The sequence below is a fragment of the Cherax quadricarinatus genome, chromosome 82 (assembly GCF_038502225.1).
Source record: "Cherax quadricarinatus isolate ZL_2023a chromosome 82, ASM3850222v1, whole genome shotgun sequence".
NCBI classification, from domain to species: domain Eukaryota; kingdom Metazoa; phylum Arthropoda; class Malacostraca; order Decapoda; family Parastacidae; genus Cherax; species Cherax quadricarinatus.
In genome coordinates, this window is record NC_091373.1 from 9,529,691 (window position 1) to 9,557,190 (window position 27,500).

The window sequence follows — 27,500 nt, forward strand, 5'->3', positions numbered from 1 at the left end:
ATATATATATATATATATATATATATATATATATATATATATATATATATATATATAGAGAGAGAGAGAGAGAGAGATAGAGAAAGAGAGAGAGAGTGTGACTGAAACTGCTGCTGTCCTTCATTTCTTTCGCGATTCTTTGCTACATTTTTAGAAACACCTCATGAAGTCTACTTAAAAGTTCAACCTTGGTTAATAATTCACTTCTCTTACATCTTGAGACTTATTCCTTGAGACCAGCAAAAAAAAAAACTTTTCTTAGATCAGGTGCTCAAAAATTATCTGAATTTAAAAACTATGAAATTTTCCAGATGTTTACATCAGTTTATAATTAGGTTTATAAAGTCTTTGATATTTTGTTTGAGGAATTTTGCTATGCTGAAAGTATTAAGTTTTTGTTAGTTATTGCGTGCTCTCTCTCTCTCTCTTCCTCTCTCTCTCTCTTCCTCACTCTCTTCCTCCCTCTCTCTCTTCCTCCCTCTCTCTCTTCCTCCCTCTCTCTCTTCCTCCCTCTCTCTCTTCCTCCCTCTCTCTCTTCCTCTCTCTCTCTCTTCCTCTCTCTCTTCCTCTCTCTCTCCCTTCCTCTCTCTACCTCTCTCTCTCTCTTCCTCTCTCCCTTCCTCTCTCTCTCTCTCCCTCTCTCTTCCTCTCTCTCTTCCTCTCTCTCTCTCTTCCTCTCTCTCTTCTTCTCTCTCTTCCTCTCTCTTCCTCTCTCTTCCTCTCTCTCTTCCTCCCTCTCTCTCTTCCTCCCTCTCTCTCTTCCTCCCTCTCTCTCTTCCTCCCTCTCTCTCTTCCTCCCTCTCTCTCTTCCTCTCTCTCTCTCTTCCTCTCTCTCTTCCTCTCTCTCTCTCTTCCTCTCTTCCTCTCTCTCTCCTTCTCTCTCTCTCTTCCTCTCTCTCTTCCTCTCTCTCTCTCTTCCTCTCTCTCTTCCTCTCTCTCTTCCTCTCTCTCTCTTCCTCTCTCTTCCTCTCTCTCTCTCTCTGTCTCTGTCTCTCTGTCTCCCTCCCTCTCGCTGTCTGTCTCTCTGTCTCTCTCTCTCTCTCTCTCTCTCTCTCTCTCTCTCTCTCTCCCTCCCTCCCTCCCTCCCTTTTTCTCTTGCTTTCTCTTCCTCAAATCATGCATACTACCCTCCTAAAAAAATTTTATCTCAAAACACAGACATCAACACAGCAGCCTCTTATCTTCTCTAATTAATCCTGCGTCTAAGAGAAGCCAGTGATGCATAGCGTACCTTGCCAAGAACACCAACTCGGGTTCCCATTGACTCTAACTGGAAGGAGGAGAATGCTGGAGAGTGCGTGACTAGCTGTCCTAACTTATGCTGGAGAGATGACCTTGTTGGTGAGAATGGATTGCAATGACCTATTGGTGGTGATTGGTGGAAGGGGTAGCGTTGGAGCAGTGTCGGGGGAGCGTGTGTGTGTGTGTACCCGCTTAATTGTGGTTGCAGGAATCGAGTCATAGCTCCTAGCCCCTCCTCTTCACTGTATGTGTATGTGCAGCTGTAGACGGATATATGTTCATAGCGTTCAGTCTTCAGTAATTATTTCATCAAATGTTCGACATTTTCAAAAGATTTCGTACTTCGCCTTCCCTGTCCAGTGTCTCGGTACTACGTTTGCAAAGAAATACCAGTGTCTATCGTGAGTGAATATATCTGGTGAAGAGGATCTCAGCTGGAGGTTCAATTATACAATCACACTTGCGTATGTCTCCATAGGGTTACCAACTCCTTGTATATATGTAGTTCCAGGAGCTGTCCTGTCTTCATTGTTAAGTTTGTTGCATAACTTAATCAAGTTTTAATTACCTATAACACCTGCTAACTACTCTTGGATCCCATTCCAGGAGTCTTCGACTCTACGAAATTTTTTTTTATTATTCTTACCAACTGGTTTCTTTTTAAGTATACAGTTAAAGTATACAGTATAAGTGTTTTTAAGTACAGTTTTTAAGTATAAAGAATAAGCTTTTATTCTCGTATTATTTTATTACATAAATGTAGTTACCATATTTTGATCTTTCCTGTTCTCATCTGATATTCATTTTCTCTGAGAGCTATTTTATAGCATATTTTTTTAAAGTTGATATTCTAACTATTAGTTCTTTTAGCTGTGAGCACCAAACAACAGCTTTATATTTATATTTTCGTTTGACGTATAATATGAACAGTTTCTTCCAGTATTTCACTCTCTATGGAAAGTTAGCTTCAAGTTTGCCAGTACAGCAAATGGGTTTCTTTAACTTCTTTTATGTGATTCGCTGATAATCTTTTAGTATAAAATAACTTCAAAAGCTCCATGTTTGTCTGAAGCTTAAATTGTTTTCTCTGTCAAAGACAGAAACTCGGAGCAAAGGAAACTGTTTTATATACAACGTACCACTCTGTGCAGAGCTCTATCAAGCTCTTGATAAAGTTCCTCCCATGCTTGCTTTGTGCCAAGTGTCTTTTCACTATTTACTATATCTGCCATGCAATTTTACAATATTAGATAAAATTTTGCTTCTTCCCATTTTAATTTCGCATTATGTTACAGTATTTTACATTTCAAATAAGTCCTCTGTTCCGTATTTTGCAAATAATTTTTTTTAACTCTTACGAACATATTCACATTGACATTTTTAGACCTAATACCAGAAGTGTGAGGCTGAAACCTAAGCCTCTAGCATCCATGCCAACCCGAAAAATTATACATTTAGTGTCCCTACCCACCTTCCCATCCAATCAGTGGTTACTTCAATAGGGTACAACCTTCTCGTACTGGGTAGGAGATCGCTTTGCTCTCAGAAGAGCTTAAACTCTTCGTGGAATGGGTTCAGCAAGGTGTTGGAAACTTTCCTTTAGAGATTCTGGTCCATGCTGACGTGATAGCATCGTGCAGTAATGACAATGGGAAAAAAGAAAAATTCATTTCAAATTACAAATGTTGCATGACAAGTATTGTAGAGCAACTGAACTTACTGACCATGTTGTCTGCGTGTTTATAGGCATTTAGGTGTTACTACATGATTGGCTGATTAGAAACTTGCATTAACGATCAATATATATATATAATATATATATATATATATATATATATATATATATATATATATATATATATATATATATATATATATATATAAGTATTTAAAATATTCATACATCTCATAGTGCATAAAGATAAGGCATCACTTACTTTTGGGAGTTTCACTTCCTTGGTGCTGTTGGTCATCGTAAAGAAAAATTTCTTCCTACTCTGGGGTGTTATTCCTGTTCAAATTTTTGTGGAGATCTGTCACATGAACTGTAATGTGTGTATAAACATAGAGAAGACCGTAAAACAAGTCAACAACGTAGACGGAAGTATAGAGTACTAGACTAGAGTCGTTCTCAGCAGGTAGCCCTCTAAGCAGACGTAACGTTCCACTCTCTGCTTGACCAACGCGATTAGTATATCTTAAATCTTTTGTAAGTAAAATTCTAACCCATTAAGCGTTTGGTTAAAATAAAACACAAGAGAAAATGGCACACTATTTCACTAGTAATTGTTAAATATCTGAAATTTTATTCACTTTTTTTTGCACCATCTAGATAACTATCAGTTATATGGTGAGAATATAAGCTGTGTAAAAAAAAAAAATGTAAAACACAAAAGAAATATATTTTCCCAATACTGCTTTAATAAAAATCCCTTGTAACTCTTGTAATAAGTTTTTCTGGCACCCCTCACAGGATGAGCTGCAGGTGCACAATAAACTAACCGCTCAGGCGGCAAAAATTCATTTTTCATTTTTTGGTAAATAAACAAAAGCTAACCACACGTGAGTCTTCCCTTTCCTTATCCTAGTTGTTAGCACTTTTTATATTAAAATTATGAAGCTAATTGTGATCTTCGTTTCGTATATGTTAAATTAATTATATATATATATATATATATATATATATATATATATATATATATATATATATATATATATATATATATATATATATATATAATTATTGAGCTTGAAAGTGAGAGACTTTCAACTTATTAAGGAATTTATATATGTGCAGTCAACGTTTCGGTTACTGAACCGTGACCAAAACGCTATTTACACAAATGTCTTGAGAAGTTGCAAGTCCTTTTTCCACCTTAAGAACAGCTACTGATTTTCCTAAATCTCTTCGAAAATATTACCTTGTTCACAATCCAACAACGCGTAGTTTAAAAAGATAAAATCTAAGCTGTCTAGTGAAGGGCATCGAAGGTATAAATAACAAGAGCTTAAAAACTAAATAGGACGGAAATGCTCCATGCTAGAGTTCATTACATGTTTAGAATCTGCCTCCGGAGGTGGAGCTAGGTAACTGCACAGGACAAAAAATACACTGAAAAACATGACCATTTATGTAGCTATTGTTCAAAACATCCAATTAAACAAGTGTGAAACTGGAAAGAGGTCAGGAGGAAATGTCAAGAGGAAATCAAACAAAAATATTCTAATTAATCTGTCGATTCGCTTGATTCCTGAGCTTCAAAATAGTCCCGATTTATGTGCAGTGAGTGTGGCCCTTGTTTCACTTTTAATTAAACGTGACATTTACTCCTGTGATATTTACCTTCTTTCTTGATGCTTCATTAGGGGATTAATTAAGTAAAATGCGTTAAATTTTGTGCTTTTCATGTTGTCGTGCTTTCCGGTAGGTAAAATGACCCCTTTATTGCTCCTCTTGCCGCCGTCGCTAGCAACGAATATGTAATCAACGACGTCAATAACAGTGGTTATCATGGGGACAGTAGCGTGATAACTAGCGATTTTATTCGTGAATATAACATACTTATTTAAATTAATTATAGTGTAAAAAGGTATAGCAACTGACGATATTATATGTGAAAATGACAACAATATTTAGAACTAATTATAGTGGAAAAAGACAATAACTAATGATGGCAATTAAGAATATGACTTGCATATTTAACAATTCATATAAGTTGATATGTTTATTAATTCGAAAATAGTGAAATAAAATTCGGAGAACCATGGAAGGAACTGTGATTTTGTGAACAGTGACTGTGATCTTGTGGAAAGAGACTGTGGTCTTGTGGACAGTACTGTGGAAAGTGACTGTGGTCTTGTGGACAGTACTGTGGATGGTGCTGTCATCTTGTGGACAGTAGCTATTGTCTTTTGAACAGTGCAATGATTTTGTGGATAGTGGCTGTGATTTTGTGGACAGTGACTGTGATTTTGTGGACAGTGACTGTGATTTTGTGGACAGTGACTGTGATTTTGTGGACAGTGACTGTGATTTTGTGGACAGTGACTGTGATCTTGTGGACAGTGACTGTGATCTTGTGGACAGTGACTGTGATCTTGTGGACAGTGACTGTGACTTCTAACCAAGATGTTGCAGAAAACGACGCCACTTTGATCTAAAATACCGAAGAAAATCGCAGACTTCAAGTTCATTAGTGTGAGATATATCTCGGTAATTTCAAAACCCATGTAAGTTATTCCCACTTTATCTCTTCTATCTGTCGGCGCACACATATTACGTAGCTGGTAGCATTTTATATGTATGATAACGCGTGTGTTGCATGCTTAAAGGGGAGAGAGAGAGAGAGAGAGAGAGAGAGAGAGAGAGAGAGAGAGAGAGAGAGAGAGAGAAATGAAAATAACCCCAAGCCAAGGCGCATCACACACAAACACTTCACACAACCACTAAGAAAGCCTCTTGAGAATGCCAAAATCTGAAAGGAAGCAACAAATAAAGACATAACGAGTGACAAAAATATATCATAATTTTGGAGAATGAAGCGATGATAAAAGTGAGATGAAGGAGGGAGGTAAGAATTGATGGGGGAGAAAAAGGAAAAAGAAATGTACGTGAATTTTGAAGGTGAAGAATGAGAGAGGATTGGATGTGTGTGTGTGTGATGGTCGGGGGGCCTCATTGTGAGGGAGAAGGTGATTTTTGTCAGTGTGATGGAGCAAGAGTGATGGAGATTCGGTGTGACAATGAAGAGATGGTAGCGGTTTTCTTTTTGATCATGAGTGTTGGGGAGTTGATGATGGTGGTGACAGAGTAGTGGCAGTGGTGGTTATAGGAGTGGTAATCGAAGTGATCGTGGTGCTAGTAATGAGTGATAGGGGTGATGGTGGTGTTATTGCTGGTGGTATTTGTAGTAGTGTTGTATTGACGATAGTAGGGGTGATAATGTTGGTGGAAATAGTGGAGGAATAATGGAGGTATGAGTGTGGTGGAGATTGAGTTGGCTATGATAGTATCAGTATGAGCATTAACAAAACAGCTAAAGGTTGTTTGTACATGACAAACAATTCATTGAGTACAATAATGCTGAAATTAAACATTAAAATTGTAGTTCTTAAAGAGAACAGAAATAAAGTATGGAAAATAAAACCTATATAAACGTACAAAATAATGACTAAAACTTAAAAATGGTTAATTAAATAGTTCCTTAAAGAAGATACTGGGAGTCAACAACACTGTTCACGAAAGCAATTGATAATAATAATATAATAATGACATTTTTATAATTGTTAATAAAAAATTTATATTTTTATTATTATTAATATTGTTTATTCTTATTATTATTATTATTATTATAAACAAGCAACTCTGAAAACAATAATATTAATAATTATCATCATCCTTATTAATTTTAATATTATGATAATACACCAATCGTAATACTGGGAGTGAATTATGCAAATGGTTCATTTAGCTAATAAAAGTGTTTGTGTGACATTGTCAAATGACGCTGTTTGTTTTGGCTAATGTATACACGAGGGAACAGGAAACATTAATGTTAACTCGCAATGATTTAAGAATATGTGTGTATATATAACGCAGTGTTGGATGAGAGAGAGAGAGAGAGAGAGAGAGAGAGAGAGAGAGAGAGAGAGAGAGAGAGAGAGAATATAAAAGAGAGGACTTTTAAGATTTTTCGATCATGTGAGAATCAAGTGTGATAAAACTACACTCTAGCTTTAGTTTAGTCAGTATAATACTACAAGAACAACAATTACAAATACTACTACTACTACTGCTACTACTATTACTATTACTATCACTACTATTTAAAATATTTTAATACCTCTGGGGATAAATTAATATCCCTTCACCTTTAGGCTATCCAGGTGTTCAACTTTCCCTATATCCGCTCTATGATGCTAATCAGAAGAAGAATTGAGGAGCACCCTGTTACCCACTTGAGAGAGAGAGAGAGAGAGAGAGAGAGAGAGAGAGAGAGAGGGAGAGGGAGAAAGATATAGAGAGAATAGTGAGGGGATGGGGGAAGAAAGGAAGTCGAGAGCCAGAGAGATGGTAGATAGGAAAGGAGATTAAAAACATTATCATATAGCAGCAGACTCTCAACACACCATCCATATCAGGTAGCCACACTGCCGCCATGAAAAATTGGGCGAAGATAATTACCAATGCCATTTTTTTAAATTTTCATAAAGATTTAGTGGGAAGGAGGAAGTGGAGTTTAGATTTACTACTACTGCTACTACTACTTCTACTACTTCTACTACTACTTCTACTATTATCACTACTACTACTACTACTGCTGCTGTTGCTACTACTACTATTACTACTACTACTGCACCACTAATGCTGTTACTACTGCTTCTACTACTACCAACTACTTTAGCTACTGCTGACTAGATTTATTAGTACAACTATCAAAACGTTCTAGTAACACTTAGATATGTATTTTTGCTAGGTGAACTGAGTTAATAGCCTATTAACTCAGTTCTGGGATTGGGCCCGGGCCCTCCGTTGTGAAATCTAAGCTACGAGATATCATTATTGAAATGCCACTAGCGGACACACACAGCAGACTTTCCCAATGGAAATATATCTCAGTGTTTGATTTTATTGCGTTATCGAAAGTAAAATATACATAATGTACCTATAATATGCCCATAACATTTGCAGTCATTAAAGATAAATGAATTTTTTTTATGTATCAAAAGCCTATATGCAAACTTGACCATCATGGTAAAAAAATTGGCACTAAGAACTCTACAGGCTAACTTAGGGCCCCAGTGAGCACTGTCAGTGTCCCAGTAGGTTCATATAGGTAAACATCTGTTCTATATGTAAGTTAATCAGATATTTTTTCTAAATCTGGTTTAAAGATTTTTATTATATTTGCGCTAACAATATCGAAAGGCAGCCTTTACCGGTACTCTTTGACAGTAATGAAAAAAACACCTTCCAAAATTTTTGTATGAAAAATTATATCTTTTGAGCATTGTGCCCTGGATATGTATTAACACTAGTTTTAAAATTGGTGCATGTATGTATGTAATATATATATATATATATATATATATATATATATATATTTATATATATATATATTTATATATATATATATATATATAATATAATATATATATATATATATATATATATATATATATATGTGATACCTATTTGCAAATGTGATACCTATTTGCAAATGTGATACCTATTTTCAAAACAGGTGACAGGTCCTTAGCTTCGAACTATAGACCAATAAGCCTAACCTCCATAGTGGGAAAATTTATGGAATCAATAATTGCCGAGGCAGTTCGTAGCCACCTTGAAAAGCATAAATTAATCAACGAATCTCAGCATGGTTTTACAAAGGGGCGTTCCTGCCTTACGAATTTATTAACTTTTTTCACTAAGGTATTTGAGGAGGTAGATCATGGTAATGAATATGATATTGTGTATATGGACTTCAGTAAGGCTTTTGACAGGGTCCCACATCAGAGACTATTGAGGAAAATTAAAGCACATGGAATAGGAGGAGAAATTTTTTCCTGGATAGAGGCATGGTTGACAAATAGGCAGCAGAGAGTTTGCATAAATGGGGAGAAATCAGAGTGGGGAAGCGTCACGAGCGGTGTTCCACAGGGGTCAGTGTTGGGCCCCCTGCTGTTCACAATCTACATAAACGACATAGATGAGGGCATAAAGAGCGACATCGGCAAGTTTGCCGATGACACCAAAATAGGCCGTCGAATTCATTCTGACGAGGACATTCGAGCACTCCAGGAAGATTTGAATAGACTGATGCAGTGGTCGGAGAAGTGGCAGATGCAGTTTAATATAGACAAATGCAAAGTTCTAAATGTTGGACAGGACAATAACCATGCCACATATAAACTAAATAATGTAGATCTTAATATTACGAATTGCGAAAAAGATTTAGGAGTTCTGGTTAGCAGTAATCTGAAACCAAGACAACAGTGCATAAGTGTTCGCAATAAAGCTAATAGAATCCTTGGCTTCATATCAAGAAGCATAAATAATAGGAGTCCTCAGGTTGTTCTTCAACTCTATACATCCTTGGTTAGGCCTCATTTAGATTATGCTGCACAGTTTTGGTCACCGTATTACAGAATGGATATAAATTCTCTGGAAAATGTACAAAGGAGGATGACAAAGATGATCCCATGTATCAGAAACCTTCCCTATGAGGATAGACTAAGGGCCCTGAAACTGCACTCTCTAGAAAGACGTAGAATTAGGGGGGATATGATTGAGGTTTATAAGTGGAAGACAGGAATAAATAAAGGGGATGTAAATAGTGTGCTGAAAATATCTAGCCTAGACAGGACTCGCAGCAATGGTTTTAAGTTGGAAAAATTCAGATTCAGGAGGGATATAGGAAAGTACTGGTTTGGTAATAGAGTTGTGGATGAGTGGAACAAACTCCCAAGTACCGTTATAGAGGCCAGAACGTTGTGTAGCTTTAAAAATAGGTTGGATAAATACATGAGTAGATGTGGGTGGGTGTGAGTTGGACCTGATAGCTTGTGCTAACAGGTCGGTTGCCGTGTTCCTCCCTTAAGTCAATGTGACCTGACCTGACTAGGTTGGGTGCATTGGCTTAAGCAGGTAGGGACTTGGACCTGCCTCGCATGGGCCAGTGGGCCTTCTGCAGTGTTCCTTCGTTCTTATGTTCTTATGTTCTTATATATATATATAATATAATATATATATATATATATATATATATATATATATATATATATATATATATATATATATATATATATTATTATTATTATATATTTGCTACGAGTCATTCTATCATTGCAGTTCAATAATCCCGAAGTACCTTTTAAAATTCTCAACAGTTAATATATTCTTGCCTCATAGTGTTGATTTTTATGCAGTGAGTAATATTCTTTTCATATTCGCGGTAACGACGTTACATATTTCTTTTGCATTCCCTTTGTAATCTTATATAACTTGCATTATCCTCAGGGTGTAATTTCCTTCCGTAATTTTTCACGCTCACGGCTTTAGCCCTCTTACCTCCGTTCACTATTTTGCCGACAAAGACACAAACTGCAGAACGAGCTTAAATTAGAAGAATATTTCGCTTTGTGAAGAGCTTTCATGACTTGATAAAGGTCTAAACAAGGCAAAACGTTACCCCAATAAAAGTTTGATCTGCAACTTTTGTCTTTGTTTTCGTGTGTTGGCTATCACTCGACCTCTCTTGTGGTTCTGCATGCATATAAATATATATATATATATATATATATATATATATATATATATATATATATATATATATATATATTATATTATAATATATATATATATATATATATATATATATATATATATATATATATATATATATATATATATATATATATATATATATATAATCACACTGGCCGATTCCCACCAAGGCAGGGTGGCCCGAAAAAGAAAAACTTTCACCATCATTCACTCCATCACTGTCTTGCCAGAAGGGTGCTTTACACTACAGTTTTTAAACTGCAACATTAACGGCCCTCCTTCAGAGTGCAGGCACTGCACTTCCCATCTCCAGGACTCAAGTCTGGCCTGCCGGTTTCCCTGAACCCCTTCATAAATGTTACTTTGCTCACACTCCAACAGCACGTCAAGTATTAAAAACCATTTGTCTCCATTCACTCCTATCAAACACGCTCACGCATGCCTGCTGGAAGTCCAAGCCGCTCGCACGCACAACCTCCTTTACCCCCTCCCTCCAACCTTTCCTAGGCCGACCCCTACCCCGCCTTCCTTTCACTACAAACTGATACACTCTTGAAGTTATTCTGTTTCGCTCCATCCTCTCTACATGTCCGAACCACCTCAACAACCCTTCCTCAGCCCTTTGGACAACAGTTTTGGTAATCCCGCACCTCCTCCTAACTTCCAAACTACGAATTCTCTGCATCATATTCACACCACACATTGCCCTCAGACATGACATCTCCACTGCCTCCAGCCTTCTCCTCGCTGCAACATTCAAAACCCATGCTTCACACCCATATAAGAGCGTTGGTAAAACTATACTCTCATACATTCCCCTCTTTGCCTCCAAGGACAAAGTTCTTTGTCTCCACAGACTCCTAAGTGCATCACTCACCCTTTTCCCCTCATCAATTCTATGATTCACCTCATCTTTCATAGACCCATCCGCTGACACGTCCACTCCCAAATATCTGAATACATTCACCTCCTCCATACTCTCTCCCTCCAATCTGATATCCAATCTTTCATCACCTAATCTTTTTGTTATCCTCATAACCTTACTCTTTCCTGTATTCACTTTTAATTTTCTTCTTTTGCATACCCTACCAAATTCATCCACCAATCTCTGCAACTTTTCTTCAGAATCTCCCAAGAGCACAGTGTCATCAGCAAAGAGCAACTGTGACAACTCCCACTTTGTGTGATTCTTTATCTTTTAACTCCACGCCTCTTGCCAAGACCCTCGCATTTACTTCTCTTACAACCCCATCTATAAATATATTAAACAACCACGGTGACATCACACATCCTTGTCTAAGGCCTACTTTTACTGGGAAATAATTTCCCTCTTTGCTACATACTCTAACTTGAGCCTCGCTATCCTCGTAAAAACTCTTCACTGCTTTCAGTAACCTATCTCCTACACTATACACCTGCAACATCTGCCACATTGCCCCCCTATCCACCCTGTCATACGCCTTTTCCAAATCCATAAATGCTACAAAGACCTCTTTAGCCTTATCTAAATACTGTTCACTTATGTGTTTCACTGTAAACACCTGGTCCACACACTCCCTACCTTTCCTAAAGCCTCCTTGTTCATCTGCTATCCTATTCTCCGTCTTACTCTTAATTCTTTCATTAATAGCTCTACCATACATTTTACCAGGAATACTCAACAAACTTATCCCCCTATAATTTTTGCACTCTTTTGTCCCCTTTGCCTTTATACAAAGGAACTATGCATGCTCTCTGCCAATCCCTAGGTACCTTACCTTCTTCCATACATTTATTAAATAATTGCACCAACCACTCCAAAACTATATCCCCACCTGCTTTTAACATTTCTATCTTTATCCCATTAATCCCGGCTGCCTTACCCCCTTTCATTTTACCTACTGCCTCACGAACTTCCCCCACACTCACAACTGGCTCTTCCTCGCTCCTGCAAGATGTTATTCCTCCTTGCCCTATACAAGAAATCACAGCTTCCCTATCTTCATCAACATTTAACAATTCCTCGAGATATTCCCTCCATCTTCCCAATACCTCTAACTCTCCATTTGATAACTCTCCTCTCCTATTTTTAATTGACAAATCCATTTGTTCTCTAGGCTTCCTTAACTTGTTAATCTCACTCCAAAACTTTTTCTTATTTTCAACAAAATTTGTTGATAACATCTCACCCACTCTCTCATTTGCTCTCTTTTTACATTGCTTCACCACTCTCTTAACACCTCTCTTTTTCTCCATATACACTTCCCTCCTTGCATCACTTCAACTTTGTAAAAACTTCTCATATGCTAACTTTTTCTCCCTTACTACATCATCATTCCACCAATCGCTCCTCTTCCCTCCCACACCCACCTTCCTGTAACCACAAACTTCTGTTGAACACTCCAACACTTCATTTTTAAACCTACCCCATACCTCTTCGACCCCATTGCCTATGCTCTCATTAGCCCATCTATCCTCCAATAGCTGTTTATATCTTACCCTAACTGCCTCCTCTTTTAGTTTATAAACCTTCACCTCTCTCTTCCCTGATGTTTCTGTTCTCCTTGTATCCCATCTGCCTTTTACTCTCAGTGTAGCTACAACTAGAAAGTGATCTGATATATCTGTGGCCCCTCTATTAACATGTACATCCTGAAGTCTACTCAACAGTCTTTTATCTACCAATACAAAATCCAACAAACTACTGTCATTTCGCCCTACATCATATCTTATATACTTATTTATCCTCTTTTTCTTAAAATATGTATTACCTATAACTAAACTCCTTTCTATACAAAGTTCAATCAAAGGGCTCCCATTTTCATTTACACCTGGCACCCCAAACTTACCTACCACACCCTCTCTAAAAGTTTCTCCTACTTTAGCATTCAGGTCCCCTACCACAATTACTCTCACTTGGTTCAAAGGCTCCTATACATTCACTTAACATCTCCCAAAATCTCTCTCTCTCCTCTACAGTCCTCTCTTCTCCAGGTGCATACACACTTATTATGACCCACTTTTCGCATCCAACCTTTATTTTAATCCACATAATTCTTGAATTTAAACATTCATATTCTCTTTTCTCCTTCCATAACTGATCCTTCAACATTACTGCTACCCCTTCCTTTGCTCTAACTCTCTCAGATACTCCAGATTTAATCCCATTTATTTCCCCCCACCGAAACTCCCCTACCCCCTTCAGCTTTGTTTCGCTTAGGGCCAGGACATCCAACTTCTTTTCATTCATAACATCAGCAATCATCTGTTTCTTGTCATCCGCACTACATCCACGCACATTCAAGCATCCCAGTTTTATAAAGTTTTTCTTCTTCTCTTTTTTAGTAAATGTCTACAGGATTACTAGCCCATTGCTCCCGGCATATATACAAATATATATATATATATATATATATATATATATATATATATATATATATATATATATATATATATATATATATATATTTATTTATTTATTTGTACGCGCAGTCGTGTGTGCATGTGTGTGTGTGTGTGTGTGTAAATAAAGATAAAGCAAATACTTTTTATCCGTAACTTCATCATAATATCATTTATTAAGATGTATTGCACACGATCGTCCTCAACAATTTGATTAGTTGAAGTTGATGGTTTGTCAGGTGCAGTTGTATATGACCGGTCATCCTTATGACGAAGTTACTGAGTCTAGAATATCACTTGGAAATGTACATGTAATGCAGGCTTTAGACATCCTTTATGGCCATAAATAATGCAGTAACAGTCTCTACATTCATCTTAGTTCTTTACCAAGTTCATTTGACTAAATGCTCTTTCCAACTTTGCATTTTAATGTGGCAAGCTGAGAATGGCTGCCGAAGCTGTAGATAATTCTAAAAATGAATTTACATCTGAAGCATCTTTGTGCCTGTACACTTGCCGAAAACCTTTACAGTCTTTAGTCTCACACTGTTTCACTACTGTTATATTTAGCTACTGCACTTCAGCCTTCAGTAATATTTCCTGACTAATATTAAGAAGCCTCAAATATTGGAATTATAATCTTTTCTAACACACAGAGCACTACACACATTTAGCTTAGATATTGTTTTCAGTACTTTAACATTATCTGGGAGTCTTTGGTGAAGTTCCTTGATAAGACTGATCAAAAAGTTAGAGCATCGCTCACGGAGGCTTTGTTTCTGCTCGGGAGCTAAACTTGATTCTGACTACATTCTTTTTTCTTTTCTTCACAGCCAAGATTTTACTTTGGAGCAATATATTCTTTCAAAATGCAGGTGAAGAAATCAATATCATTGGACTGGAAAGGTGCCAGTATTACAGTCTGAAGTGACAAATATTCCAGGAAAAAATATATTTGCAATTAATAGATTATTCTGTTACTAATTCACCTAAAAATGATTTAGAAAGTGGTCAAAACTTTGAACTCTTCGGTTATTTTCTCTGTTGTATGCTAGATGCCTAATTTTTCTATCTATGTGGTTAAAAATGGCTAGATCTATCCGAAAATGGCTTATGACAACATTGGACTCAACTGCGTCTTGCCGTGCCTTAACCACGGGGGCGAACGGCATCCAAATTAAGTGGCAGCTATTATTAGAGTGCATCGGACAAGTGTGGTTGTAGTAGCAGCAACACAGAGCAAGAAGCGTTCTTGAGCTTCCCCAGCGCTCGGGCTTAATGCCCAAAGCTGGGGTGTGCCTCCAAAAGGATCCTGTAGTTCTTGCTGCCTTTTCACCTCGTGACATCGTCTGCTGCTATGCAGCTGCCACACCCTTCGAGTCCAGTGTGGGCGGGGGTTGTGGCAGCCCAAGGTGCCTAGCTTCTCCCTCCGAGCCCCGTGGAGGCGGGGAATGGAGCTAGGCCTGAGGACAGCTGGTCCCAGAAGACGAGAAGGTACTTGTGCCTCCTCCCATGGCAGACATTAGTCTGAGACACTCCCTAGACAGGGAGTCAAGGCTGGGCCACCTCTTGGAAAAGGCCTGAGCAGGGCGATTATACTGGCGAATCTACAACAAAACAGCTATCATCCGTGTCCCCTCTTCCTCCGAGCATTGTCGAATTCACGGAGCCTCAAATATAGAATCAGATTCACCTAGCTCTGGGGTTCAAGAAAAATAATTTATTCAGAAGGTCGCACGTAATGCCCCAGAAGGCCACACATGCGTCCTAAAGGCCGCAGGTTCTCCATCACTGAGTCCTAGCCCCTGCATTAGTACTGGATTCACTTAACTCTAGCCAAAAGAGTGGATTCAATAAGCCTTCAGCATAGAATCAGATCCACCTAGCCTCACCTATAGGACAGACGGAATCCCTATCTCTCAACTCCACCACACCGCCAAGACCATAGGATCAAAACCTACACCAGGCGATTTTCACTGAAGAATGAACGTAAACATTCAGACTACAAGTACATATTCACAGCGAATTCAGTAATGTTATGGTCACTTACACTTAATTTTTCAGCACTCACATTATTAAATTATGATGCGGCATGTTGTATGAGCTGTTTTCAATGATTTTAAAATATTATCGTCGCTCATTTTGGTGATTAATGTAGAAGTTAAGTTGTTGATGAACATGTTAATTTGACCGTTAATTTCCAGATCATTTGATTTAACGTGCAAATTGAAGTTTGAAGTGTGTGTGTGTTTGTATATATATATATATATATATATATATATATATATATATATATATATATATATATATATATATATATATATATTGGGGTCTAATCAGATGCCATCCGACATAAGGGGGGGGATTGATCAAAATCCTTGGATCAGGAATCCTTCAAAGTATCAAATTTCTTCTCCCGCATGAAGAGATCCACAATAATTGTAGCTATATTATTTTTTTCAAATGGCTGTTTACAATTTAAAAAAATCGCGACGAATTTCAACATATATGGAATTACAGGCTTCCATTTACTAGTTATAGATCATAACAGCACATAAACCTTTGAATTTGATTCCCACATTCCCCCCATGGTCTCTCTCTCTCTCTCTCTCTCTCTCTCTCTCTCTCTCTCTCTCTCTCTCTCTCTCTCTCTCTCTCTCTCTCTCTCTCTCTCTCTCTCTCTCTCTCTCTTTCCCTCTCTTCAGCTTCACACTCACAGTAGGCAGTCACTCTTTTTTTCGTGTTTATTGATGACCACGGGAAGTCCAGCTCTGAATATCGGGATGACATAAACAAAACATAGGAGCGTCTTCCTCATTGCTCGTCTCTGTTTTATCGCTGTGTTAAATATTTTACTGCAAGGAAAATGGCCAGTTGGGGTCTTACTGCTACGAAGGATTTCTCGAGGGGAGGGAGAGAGAGAGAGAGAGAAAGAAAGAGAGAGATGATGATGGCTTCAACTTCATCCTGTTCCCTACTTGTATGCCTCATAACAATAAAAATGCTTTCAAATGAGCTGATGTAGGTAACAGCTCATAGCTTGTCGATAAAGCTAGGGATCCTTAATCTAACCTTGTCAAACCCTGTGTAAAAAAAAAAAAAAAAAGGGAGCGTACATTGAAATTCCATATGACAGAAGCCCTTAGTACGCCCAACACCAGTACGCCGGAGATTACTTGATGACGGCCAGGGAACGCTTTTTTTTTTTTCTTTCTGACGAAGAAAACATCACTCACTGACCTCTTACTGGCCTCATTCAGCCCTGAGAAGAAGTCGTCTTTATTTGCAAGATGCTCTTGCACTCTTGAAAGCAATTTACGCAAGGTGCTTGTTCATCCAAACAACACAGCATTGTTTTTTGCTTGTACAAGTTATGACGGTGTTTGGGTGTATTTGGGTGTGTGTTTTATTTTTAGTACTGTTATTATACTAGCTAAAATGCCTTTATCCACGTTTATACTTCATTTCCTGAGCTCTTCGTGTATTTTCATGTCACTGAATCACCTTGCACCTTAAATAATGTGTCATATTTGTTTATAAAAAGCTTAAACATGTTAATGGTGTAAATGCGACCCTCAGAGACAGTGTTGCCTGAAGAAAACAAGTTAAGTTCTCTTGAGTCTTTATTAATTGATGTTTCTTAGTGAAGATATGTCGTTTCTTCTCCAGTTTGTTTTTGTCTCTTATTTTTTTGCGAGAACTTTCATAGAATTTATTAAAGTGAGGTTTAGCGAGTACGTTATATTGTCGTTCTTGTTTCCGGGAAATTTTACGGGAAGATTGAAAGAGAGAGAGAGAGAGAGAGAGAGAGAGAGAGAGAGAGTTAAAACTCGTACTGAACTTTCAACTTTCAACTTGATGATTTATGGAGAACACTTTTTTTTTATTCGCCATATCCTGAATGTCGAGTTTCGAGGAATTTCACTACATTGAAGACTGCAATAATATTGTAATATTTTGATGAAAGATATTTGTCATTTATTATTTGTCTATTATTATCATTTATTATTATTATTATTATTATTATTTAATGGTGAACAACTCTAGTGTCTTATATTATTACTAGCATCAAATCATCAACATGATCATCACGTCAACAACAACAACACCTGTACAACAACAACTACCATCATAACTAAAGCCAACACAGGGCGCCCCTATAAGCTACGAGAAGACAAAATGGCAAATAAATTTTAAAGTACAATTCCTGTGGTAACTCTCCCAGGCAGGGAAACCACGTCGGTCTTGGGGCCGAACAAGTGACATGTGTCATCCTCCTCATTGCTTATTCGGACAAGGCTTCCGTCCCAAATATGTATCATCTCCGACAACCCTGCATCGGATATCGGAATCGCGATCTGCGGATTATGAAAATTCTTTCGAGTTTGTAGACATATGCAAGAGCCGCTGTGGGATATCGTCGGGGTGGGGCCTCGTAGGATGAGGCATCGTGATTTGTGGGATATCGTCGGGGTGGGGCCTCGTAGGATGAAGCATCGTGAGTTGTGGGATATCGTCTGGGTGGGGCATCGTAGGATGAGGCATCGTGAGTTGTTGGGATATCGTCGGCTTTGGGACATCGCAAATTGTGGGACATCGTAGGTTCTAGTTAAGGACATAATAGTCTTGCATAATGTATTCAAATACAGAAAGGAGTCACTCTGACCACAATATTCAGCATGGGGAAAGTAGTTGGTGCTGCTGTAGTAGTCCTCTACAACACCATTATCTACCTCTCTTCAAGTCACCCGAGATGTGAGGCTGACTTCTTGCATCCTCGCAATAGTTCCGGCACCACTGAAAGACTCATGACAAATTCTTGCATAGGTACTTTATCTACTGACGATTAAAAAAACATCACCGCAAGAATCTGAGTAGAATTAGGAAGTCAAATGTAAGATTTTCGTCGTATCACGTACATTGCATACTTTTTAACTCTATGAAATTTCTTGTGCGCCTGAGGGAATATATATATATATATATATATATATATATATATATATATATATATATATATATATATATATATATATGCAAAACAACCACTGAAAGAGTAGTGAAATTCCAAGCGCTTTCGTGACTACTCACATTGTCAAGAAACTATGAAAGTAATACATCAAAGGAAGGCAATTAAAGTGCTTAGACCACACCTCACATTAAAGTCCCACAACAAAGAAACACCTGACGCGGGACAATACCGGACTCATAAGAAAAGAGGAACACTGCAGTAGGTCCGCTGGTCCAACTTGACAGGTCCTCGCGACAACCCACCAACAAATCATTCTACCCAAGAAATAAGGTTTATTATTTGTCCAATGTATTATTAAACTCTAACCAAATTTTATTAATTATAAATGAATCTAATTTATACAAACCTAAGGAAATATTCATATTATTTTCAAAACTGCTTCTTATGAAACAAGATACAATTATATTTCTGTCAACCATGGACTTGCTTGATACAACTTTCTCAACTTTTTGAAAATCAACTGGATGGTTAAAGTCTCTCACATGAATACATAGAGCATTGGAATCTTGTCCAGTTCTAATGCTATATTTATGTTGTTTTAATCTAAGTTCGAGACTTTTACCAGTTTGACCGCAATAAACTTAATCGCAAATTTTACAAGGAATCTTATAGACACATCCGTCAGCATTTTGGGGGGAATTCTTTATCAAAAGTTTTTTTTTACTGTATCAAGATTTTTAAATACAACTTTAATATTAAAAGTCTTAAGAGAAGGCATATCAACCAAGTTTTCATGGTAAGGGAGAACCAACATATTTTTAGTTGAATAAGGTTGGTTGTCCCTTTTTGGGTTGTAAAAAGTATTTCTAGCAATTTTAAATTATTTATCAATTACATTTTTCGGGTATTTCAGATCATTGGCTATTTCATAAATTTTGGATATTTCTTCATCTATGAACTCTGAACTACAAATACGTAAGCTCTCAAAAACATTGATGAGAAAACAGACAGTTTAACTTTATCTTGATGGGAAGAATAATAGTGTACATAGGAACAGTTATTTGTAGGTTTTCTGTAAATTTTAAATTTGAATTCATTATTACTCTTAATAATTAAAACATCTAGAAAAGGCAATGAGTGAGTTATTTTCCTCAAACTCAACAGTAAAGTTTATAGAATGGGCTAAACTATTTAATTTGCCAAGGAAATGGTGTAAATCTACATTCTTGGGCATAAGACATAAAATATCATCGACATATCTGAACCATTTTGCTCTATTAGGGAGGATTTTGTTAAGCAATCTTGTTTGAAAAAAAATCATGTATAGATTACTAAGAACAGGTGAAAGAGGATTTCCCATTGCCATACCAAATTTCTGAGTGTAAAACTTATCATTAAATACACATTTTGCATCAACAATGCAAAGTTTAATAAGTTTAATGATGGTAGAAACTGGTAATGGTAAATCATAACGAGTTCTTCAGATAAGAAACTTAATAAATCATCAACAGGAACTTTCGTAAACAAGGAAGTAACATCAAAACTAACCATGTTAACATCATTTAAGTCAGTCAAGGAGCTTAATTTATCAACTAAATCTAAGTTGTTTTTAACATTGAAGTTAGAAATTTTACTAACAATAGGGCTCAAAATGCCAATAAGCCATTTGGATAATTTATACGAAACTGATCCTATGGAGCTAATATTTGGTCTGATTGGATTACCTGGTTTGTGTGTTTTTATTAGTCCATACATGTAAGGTAAAGATGGATTAGTGGAAGTAAATTGTTGAATTAATTCATCTTTGCCTTTTAGTAGAAGTTTTATTGTTTTATTGAAATTGCTGTTAACGGTTAATTATGATTTACCATTACCAGTTTCTACCATCATTAAACTTATTAAACTTTGCATTGTTGATGCAAAATTTGTATTTAATGATAAGTTTTACACTCAGAAATTTGTTATGGAAATGGGAAATCCTCTTTCACCTGTTTTTAGTAATCTATACATGGAATTTTTTGAAACAAGATTGCTTAACAAAATCCTCCCTAATAGAGCAAAATGGTTCAGATAGGTCGATATTTTATGTCTTATGCCCAAGAATGTAGATATACACCATTTCCTTGGCAAATTAAATAGCTTAGCCCATTCTATAAACTTTACTGTTGAGTTTGAGGAAAATAATTCACTCATTGCCTTTTCTAGATGTTTTAATTATTAAGAGTAATAATGAATTCAAATTTAAAATTTACAGAAAACCTACAAATAACTGTTCCTATGTACACTATTATTCTTCCCATCAAGATAAAGTTAAACTGTCTGTTTTCTCATCAATGTTTTTGAGAGCTTTACGTATTTGTAGTTAAGAGTTCATAGATGAAGAAATATCCAAAATTTATGAAATAGCCAATGATCTGAAATACCCGAAAAATGTAATTGATAAATAATTTAAAATTGCTAGAAATACTTTTTACAACCCAAAAAGGGACAACCAACCTTATTCAACTAAAAATATGTTGGTTCTCCCTTACCATGAAAACTTGGTTGATATGCCTTCTCTTCTTAAGACTTTTAATATTAAAGTTGTATTTAAAAATCTTGATACAGTAAAAAAAAACTTTTGATAAAGAATTCCCCCCAAAATGCTGACGGATGTCTATAAGATTCCTTGTAAAATTTGCGATAAAGTTTATTACGGTCAAACTGGTAAAAGTCTCGAATTTAGATTAAAACAACATAAATATAGCATTAGAACTGGACAAGATTCCAATGCTCTATTTATTCATGTGAGAGACTTTAACCATCCAATTGATTTTCAAAAAGTTGAGAAAGTTGTATCAAGCAAGTCCATGGTTGACAGAAATATAATTGAATCTTGTTTCATAAAAAGTAGTTTTGAAAATAATATGAATATTTCCTTAGGTTTGTATAAATTAGATTCATTTATAATTAATAAAATTTGGTTAGAGTTTAATAATACATTGGACAAATAATAAACCTTATTTCTTGGGTAGAATGATTTGTTGGTGGGTTGTCGTGAGGACCTGTCTAGTTGGACCAGCAGACCTACTGCAGTGTTCCTCTTTTCTTATGAGTCCTGTATTGTCCCGCGTCAGGTGTTTCTTTGTTGTGGGAGTTGAATGTGAAGTGTGGTCTAAGCCCTTTAATTGCCTTCCTTTGATGTATTACTTTCACAGTTCCTTGACAATGTGAGTAGTCACGAAAGCGCTTGGAATTTCACTACTCTTTCACAGTGGTTGGTTTGCATATTTTAAAATCACCTGTTTACTGTGATCTTATTGCATATATATATATATAAATATATATATATATATATATATATATATATATATATATATATATATATATATATATATATATATATATATATAATATATATATATATATATATATATATATATATATATATATATATATATATATATATATACATAATATAGGGTGTGGTAGGAGAAAATTCTCAAACAGCTTCAGGGAGAATCTTGAGTTTTCCCAGAAGCAAGTTTATTCTTTTCTCTGAGGATGAGGGTCCCCATAACAGTTCTAGAGGTGGTACCTCCCTATATTAATATATAATTATATATATATATATATGTATATATATATATATATATATGTATATATAATTTATTATTATTATTATATTAGAGAGTGAGAAAGTGAGACAGTATATAAAATGGAATGCAGTTTCAGAAACAACATTAACCAAAGTAACTCTGGCTTAACTTGGTCAGAAAAGACACGTACATCTAAACTTGCTTGGCAGTTCTAAAGTCACGAACTTCCTGAGCTCTAACACACACACACACACACACACACACACACCCACACACACACTGGATAATTTGAAATATAACTAATTAATGAATTCGGAACACTTCATGCAGTGGTCTATTCCTATACCCAAAACTGGTAATTACAGACAGGCTATTATATAAATATATCTACACAGGATTGACCAACCTCTCCGAGATGTATGTTGCACGCACAGAATCCTATAGACAAATAAAAAAAAATACTGTCAGTAGCAACCTGCAGTGCCAGCAAGCTGACAGGATATCGCGGGGCATAAATTATCGACTTCTGATAACTGGAGAATGGAAACTGCCTGGAAAATATATTACAAGGGGTCCAAGATGTGAGGCGGAAGCCGACTAACCATGAGTCAGATAGGGGAGGGAGAGAGAGATGATGTGATAAATTGAAGCAACTGAAGAAGCGCAGGGACGTGTAGAATGACTTTGGGGTTGTTGTAGAACGCTAAACGAATTGAGGTTAAGGAAACTGAAGAATGTGAAGAAATGAGAGAGATGTGAAAGTAATTGAAAGAAAAGATCACAATTGGATGAAGGATGTTTAAGAAGATATGTAAAGGAGAATGAGGATGATAAATAAGTTGAAGGAAATTGTTGGAGTTGGAGCCGCAGAATGAGACGACTTATTCATAGTAATAAAATAGACTGGGAACTTATTACTCATGGTGGTGAGGATAACTTTTTGAAGTATTATTAACTTCTCTGGAAGCCCTATACTTGTACAAAATATACCACGCCTGAGGAATGGGATTAATGAATGATTTAAGGAATGGGAGAGTAGCTCTAATTCCTGGGTTCAAGAGCCCTTCTTTAACATCGAGTGTTGTTCCTTGAAAAGTTTCATGTGTCGTGTGTGTGTGTGTGTGTGTGTGTGTGTGTGTGTACTCACCTATATGTTGTTACGGGGGTCGTTTCACTGCTCGTGTGTGTGTGTGTGTGTGTGTGTGTGTGTATAATTTCGTGTTTGTAGTTACAGTACTAGAATATTGGGGTTTCTGTTTTTATTATCAATTTGTCACATATTTGTTTAAAGTTCTCAACGGCTGTTGCACATATTTTATCCTCTTTTTTCCCGTTCTCTATATCAGCCACTCTAACCCCGGAAAGGGTGGGGTTTGTACTCATGGTGAGTGAGTCGTTAAACCCCTCTTGTTCCATGGTTTGTGTAAACGTGTTAAGATTTCGTGATTCATCACCCACTCTCTTTGTGAAGAATAATATTTTTTGTATTTCTTCATCGTACTATCGTAATTGAAATTATGGTCTCTGTAATCCCTATTTACAATTACTAAGAAATATGAAATCTTATTTTCTCTGGTGTTTTGTGGGTAGTGGAAAGCCTCTTGCACCTCTTCCAAGCCGCACTTTTTGCCTAAGCTGCCTTAGGAAAGCTTTAGTCTAGCCTAAGCTGATCTGAAGACCTTGTAAACATACTGCCAATGAGTGATGCACTTGTGCTGGAGATCCAGTTTATTATTGGTAAAGGCGTTTACCTGACTGTTAGCATCATCCTGGAGTCAGGCGCCCCATCAGGGGGTAGCAAACTAGGAGTGAAAAGCTGGCCAATTAACCTTTCCCACAGCCAGGTTGCGTAGGTAAATTCTTCACTGCGCTGTTGCATATTCATTATGTGGATAACGACACAAGCACGAGTCCTTTTACTCGGGTTATGTTCCTCTCTAAGTTACAGGGAAATTAGTGCTTCATAAGGTATGGAGATGCGCTTCTTTACTACAGCAAACGTCTCAATTCTTGCAAGTTTTTTGACTGCCTAAAAAAAATGTCTAGACATTTGACTTATACTCTGCATTTTGGTGAGTATCCATAAACGCTGCAAAAGTTTATTGAATAATACCAAGAGAGTGAATTTAAGATTATTTCTTTTGTCGCTTCTTTCCAATCTTTGGTAACCTTCATCAAGCCGGAGCACTGGTCAGGAATCTAAATTACGTTGATAACAGTTTACGATATCAGCACTCTTCCACTCGGCTAAGTAGCTCCCGCACTCTTTATACTAAAGAGAACCGTTTTTCCTTCAGGGGGTCTCACATTTTTTTTTATTATTAAAGTTGCTTTAATCTTATGGTATATGGAACGTCTGTGTGCCTTTAGTTTATAGTTGATAATGACGCACAAGCAACAACTGGAAAATTTGTACTACAGTGTATTTATCAACTGCAACTTGATATTACCATACCAACTATTACATTACCCTCAGCTAGCTCTCGTGAAGTTACTTACATATTAAAAACGACACTGTTGTGTTGATAATGTGATAAATCACTAGAGCGCTTGGAAGTTCACTATGTTTTCACAGTAGTTGTTTTGTATATTGTGAAATCACCTGTTTACTCCGATTTTATTGCATTTGCTTCAAATCTTCGAATTGTGCGGCTGTTCTTATTTTTTTTTTATTCAGAGGAAGTTGAGGCTGAGTTATCATAAGATATTTTCTCTTGCCCTTGCTCTTATGAAGGGTTGTCTAACAGGAGATCATTAACATTAGATCCAAGGTTTTCGTCATTGGGAACACGTGATGTCTTCAGTTACCAACTTCAAAAGAAAACTTTTCTCGGAGTGAAAAGGTGAGCTCTCTGAGAACTCTTTTAAAGTGAGACAATGAGACAAGCTCACATTGGCTTCACTTACACACAATGCGGGAAGTGCCACTCTTTTGTAACTGACGATTTTCTCCTTTTAATGAAAATTTTGATCCCTTTTCACTCCTACTTTACGAACTAAAGTTACATGCGATTACTCAAACTACTGGTAAACGAACGTTGATTACTGGTAAAGGAATATTTGCCAGTGGTTAATATTCTCGCTAAAGCGTTGCATCCAGTCCCTGTCAAGTCCAACACATCAGTTAGAGAGGATGGGAACTTTTCCTAGGTAAAATGGCGTCTCTTTTTTCCTTAACCTTACAGAGCAACCGTTCAGGGACGTATTACCAGCCTCTCGTATCAGTATGAAATGAACAAGTTAGATGACCTGCAAATTCTACTTGTATATATTATACGTTCATTAACCTCTATGTGTATTTCTTAATACTTTCCACTGCATTCTTTCCTTTCTGCTTTGGGAGGTCTGGTCTGAGATTGGGGATCGGCGACGATGATAATCTGAAAATTAACAGATCATGCATAAAATTAAATTTCCTCAGCACTATAAATAGTTTTCCAGCTATTTGTGTTATTACCCTCCGTCCCCTCTCCATCTCAGGTCCGACAAGGTCAGTGTGGGCGACGGAGGGGGGCGTGGCTGACCTTCCCTGCAACTTGACCTCTCCCCTACTGGCTGACCCAGCCCTTCTGGTGCTCTGGTATAAGGACGGAATCAGTAAGCCCATTTACAGGTGAGTAAGAGTCCTCCTCTAGTCCGAGAAAGAGGTAACAATTATAGCAGTATTTCTTGCTCTAATCTTGTAAAACGTCTTATAAATCAGCGTAACTACACAATTCTATGTATTTTTTTTCTTTGCCTCAGCCTACAATATGAGAAACAAAATATAATAATGTACTCGGCTTCAATTTCAGATAAAAGCATTTTCATTGTCAGATTTGATTTGACGATGTTTATTTCCTCACCTGCCACTATTTTTAACCAGACCTCTAGTTGTGAAATAGGCTGAAACAAAAACACTGCTTTTGCAAACCTCGCATCCATTCGGGAGTTTAGTTTTTCTCTCGTTCTCTGTCAGCTACGACATGAGGAACAGCCCGGCCAGCCACTGGAGGAACCCCTCCCACTTCGATACCCGCGCCAACTTCCACACCGCCTCCCTCAGGTTACAACGGGTGCATGGAGGTGACGAGGGTACCTACAGGTGTCGAGTGGACTTTAAAACTAACCCCACACTCACCTACACCACCAACCTCACTGTTATTGGTGAGTAATTGTTGTTTTTTATAAAGAATAAAAGTAGTATTGCAGTAGCTGGAAGTATTCTCCACTAATTCAAAAATTTGAGATTAAACCTGGGCGACGTCCAATTATCATTTTTAGTTTTTGTTTAATAATTATTTTTTTAATTATCATTAGTATTATTGTAGCATTGATGATAATGACACAACGTCCACGTTAAAGTATTTTATTAGATACTTCGCTTACCAGGTGCTTAATCAGTTCATTCATTTTGCACCATTACGTTACCATTTTATACACATTTTAACCTTCGCAATCAACTTTTGTGACCAGAGCCTTTTTCCTTTGCCTTTTCAGTTTCGATTATCTTGCCAAAACTAGTAACTAGACTAAAGGTAGTCCATAGCAGATAGCCACGATACGGAGTTTCTGCTGTCTGACTGTACAACTGTCATTCTTTCTCTAGTATCCTAACCAAATCCCGTTTTCACTGTCTTCTGCCTCACTGTTTCTACTTTCCCTTTCACCGCCAGCTCCACTGTCATCATCAGTTCCCTAATACTCAGCACTAAGCCTCCAAGTATCACCATCCCTACTCTCCCTATCATCCCTAACAGCTGCTCACTATTAACTTTGTCTGTGTTATTTGTCATATTCATCATTAATTGTATTCTCACAACTACTACTGTCTTTACATTCACTATTAACCTTATATCTGCAATGTTCATACCTTTATTTTCACCTATACCTGCCCTCACCATCATCAGTAACTACTTATTTACAAATCATTATCTACTCCAAACTATTCCTTATATACACCACTGTTCCCACTGACATTACTATCCTCACTCCCAAATTAAACGTTAACTTTCCTCTGCTAAAATATGCGACACATGCTTCCATCCGTAGAGGCCTTTTTTAA

General features: G+C 36.9%; 1 protein-coding gene across 1 annotated transcript in view; it reads left to right on the forward strand.

The window, feature by feature from the left end:
• Positions 1-27,500, forward strand: part of LOC128702919 (uncharacterized) — a 174,944-nt gene that overhangs the window by 76,288 nt on the left and 71,156 nt on the right. The window contains exons 2-3 of the mRNA XM_070102642.1: positions 25,937-26,069; positions 26,415-26,602. Of these exons, the coding sequence (XP_069958743.1) occupies positions 25,937-26,069; positions 26,415-26,602 (321 nt within the window). The remainder of the gene's footprint in view (positions 1-25,936; positions 26,070-26,414; positions 26,603-27,500) is intronic.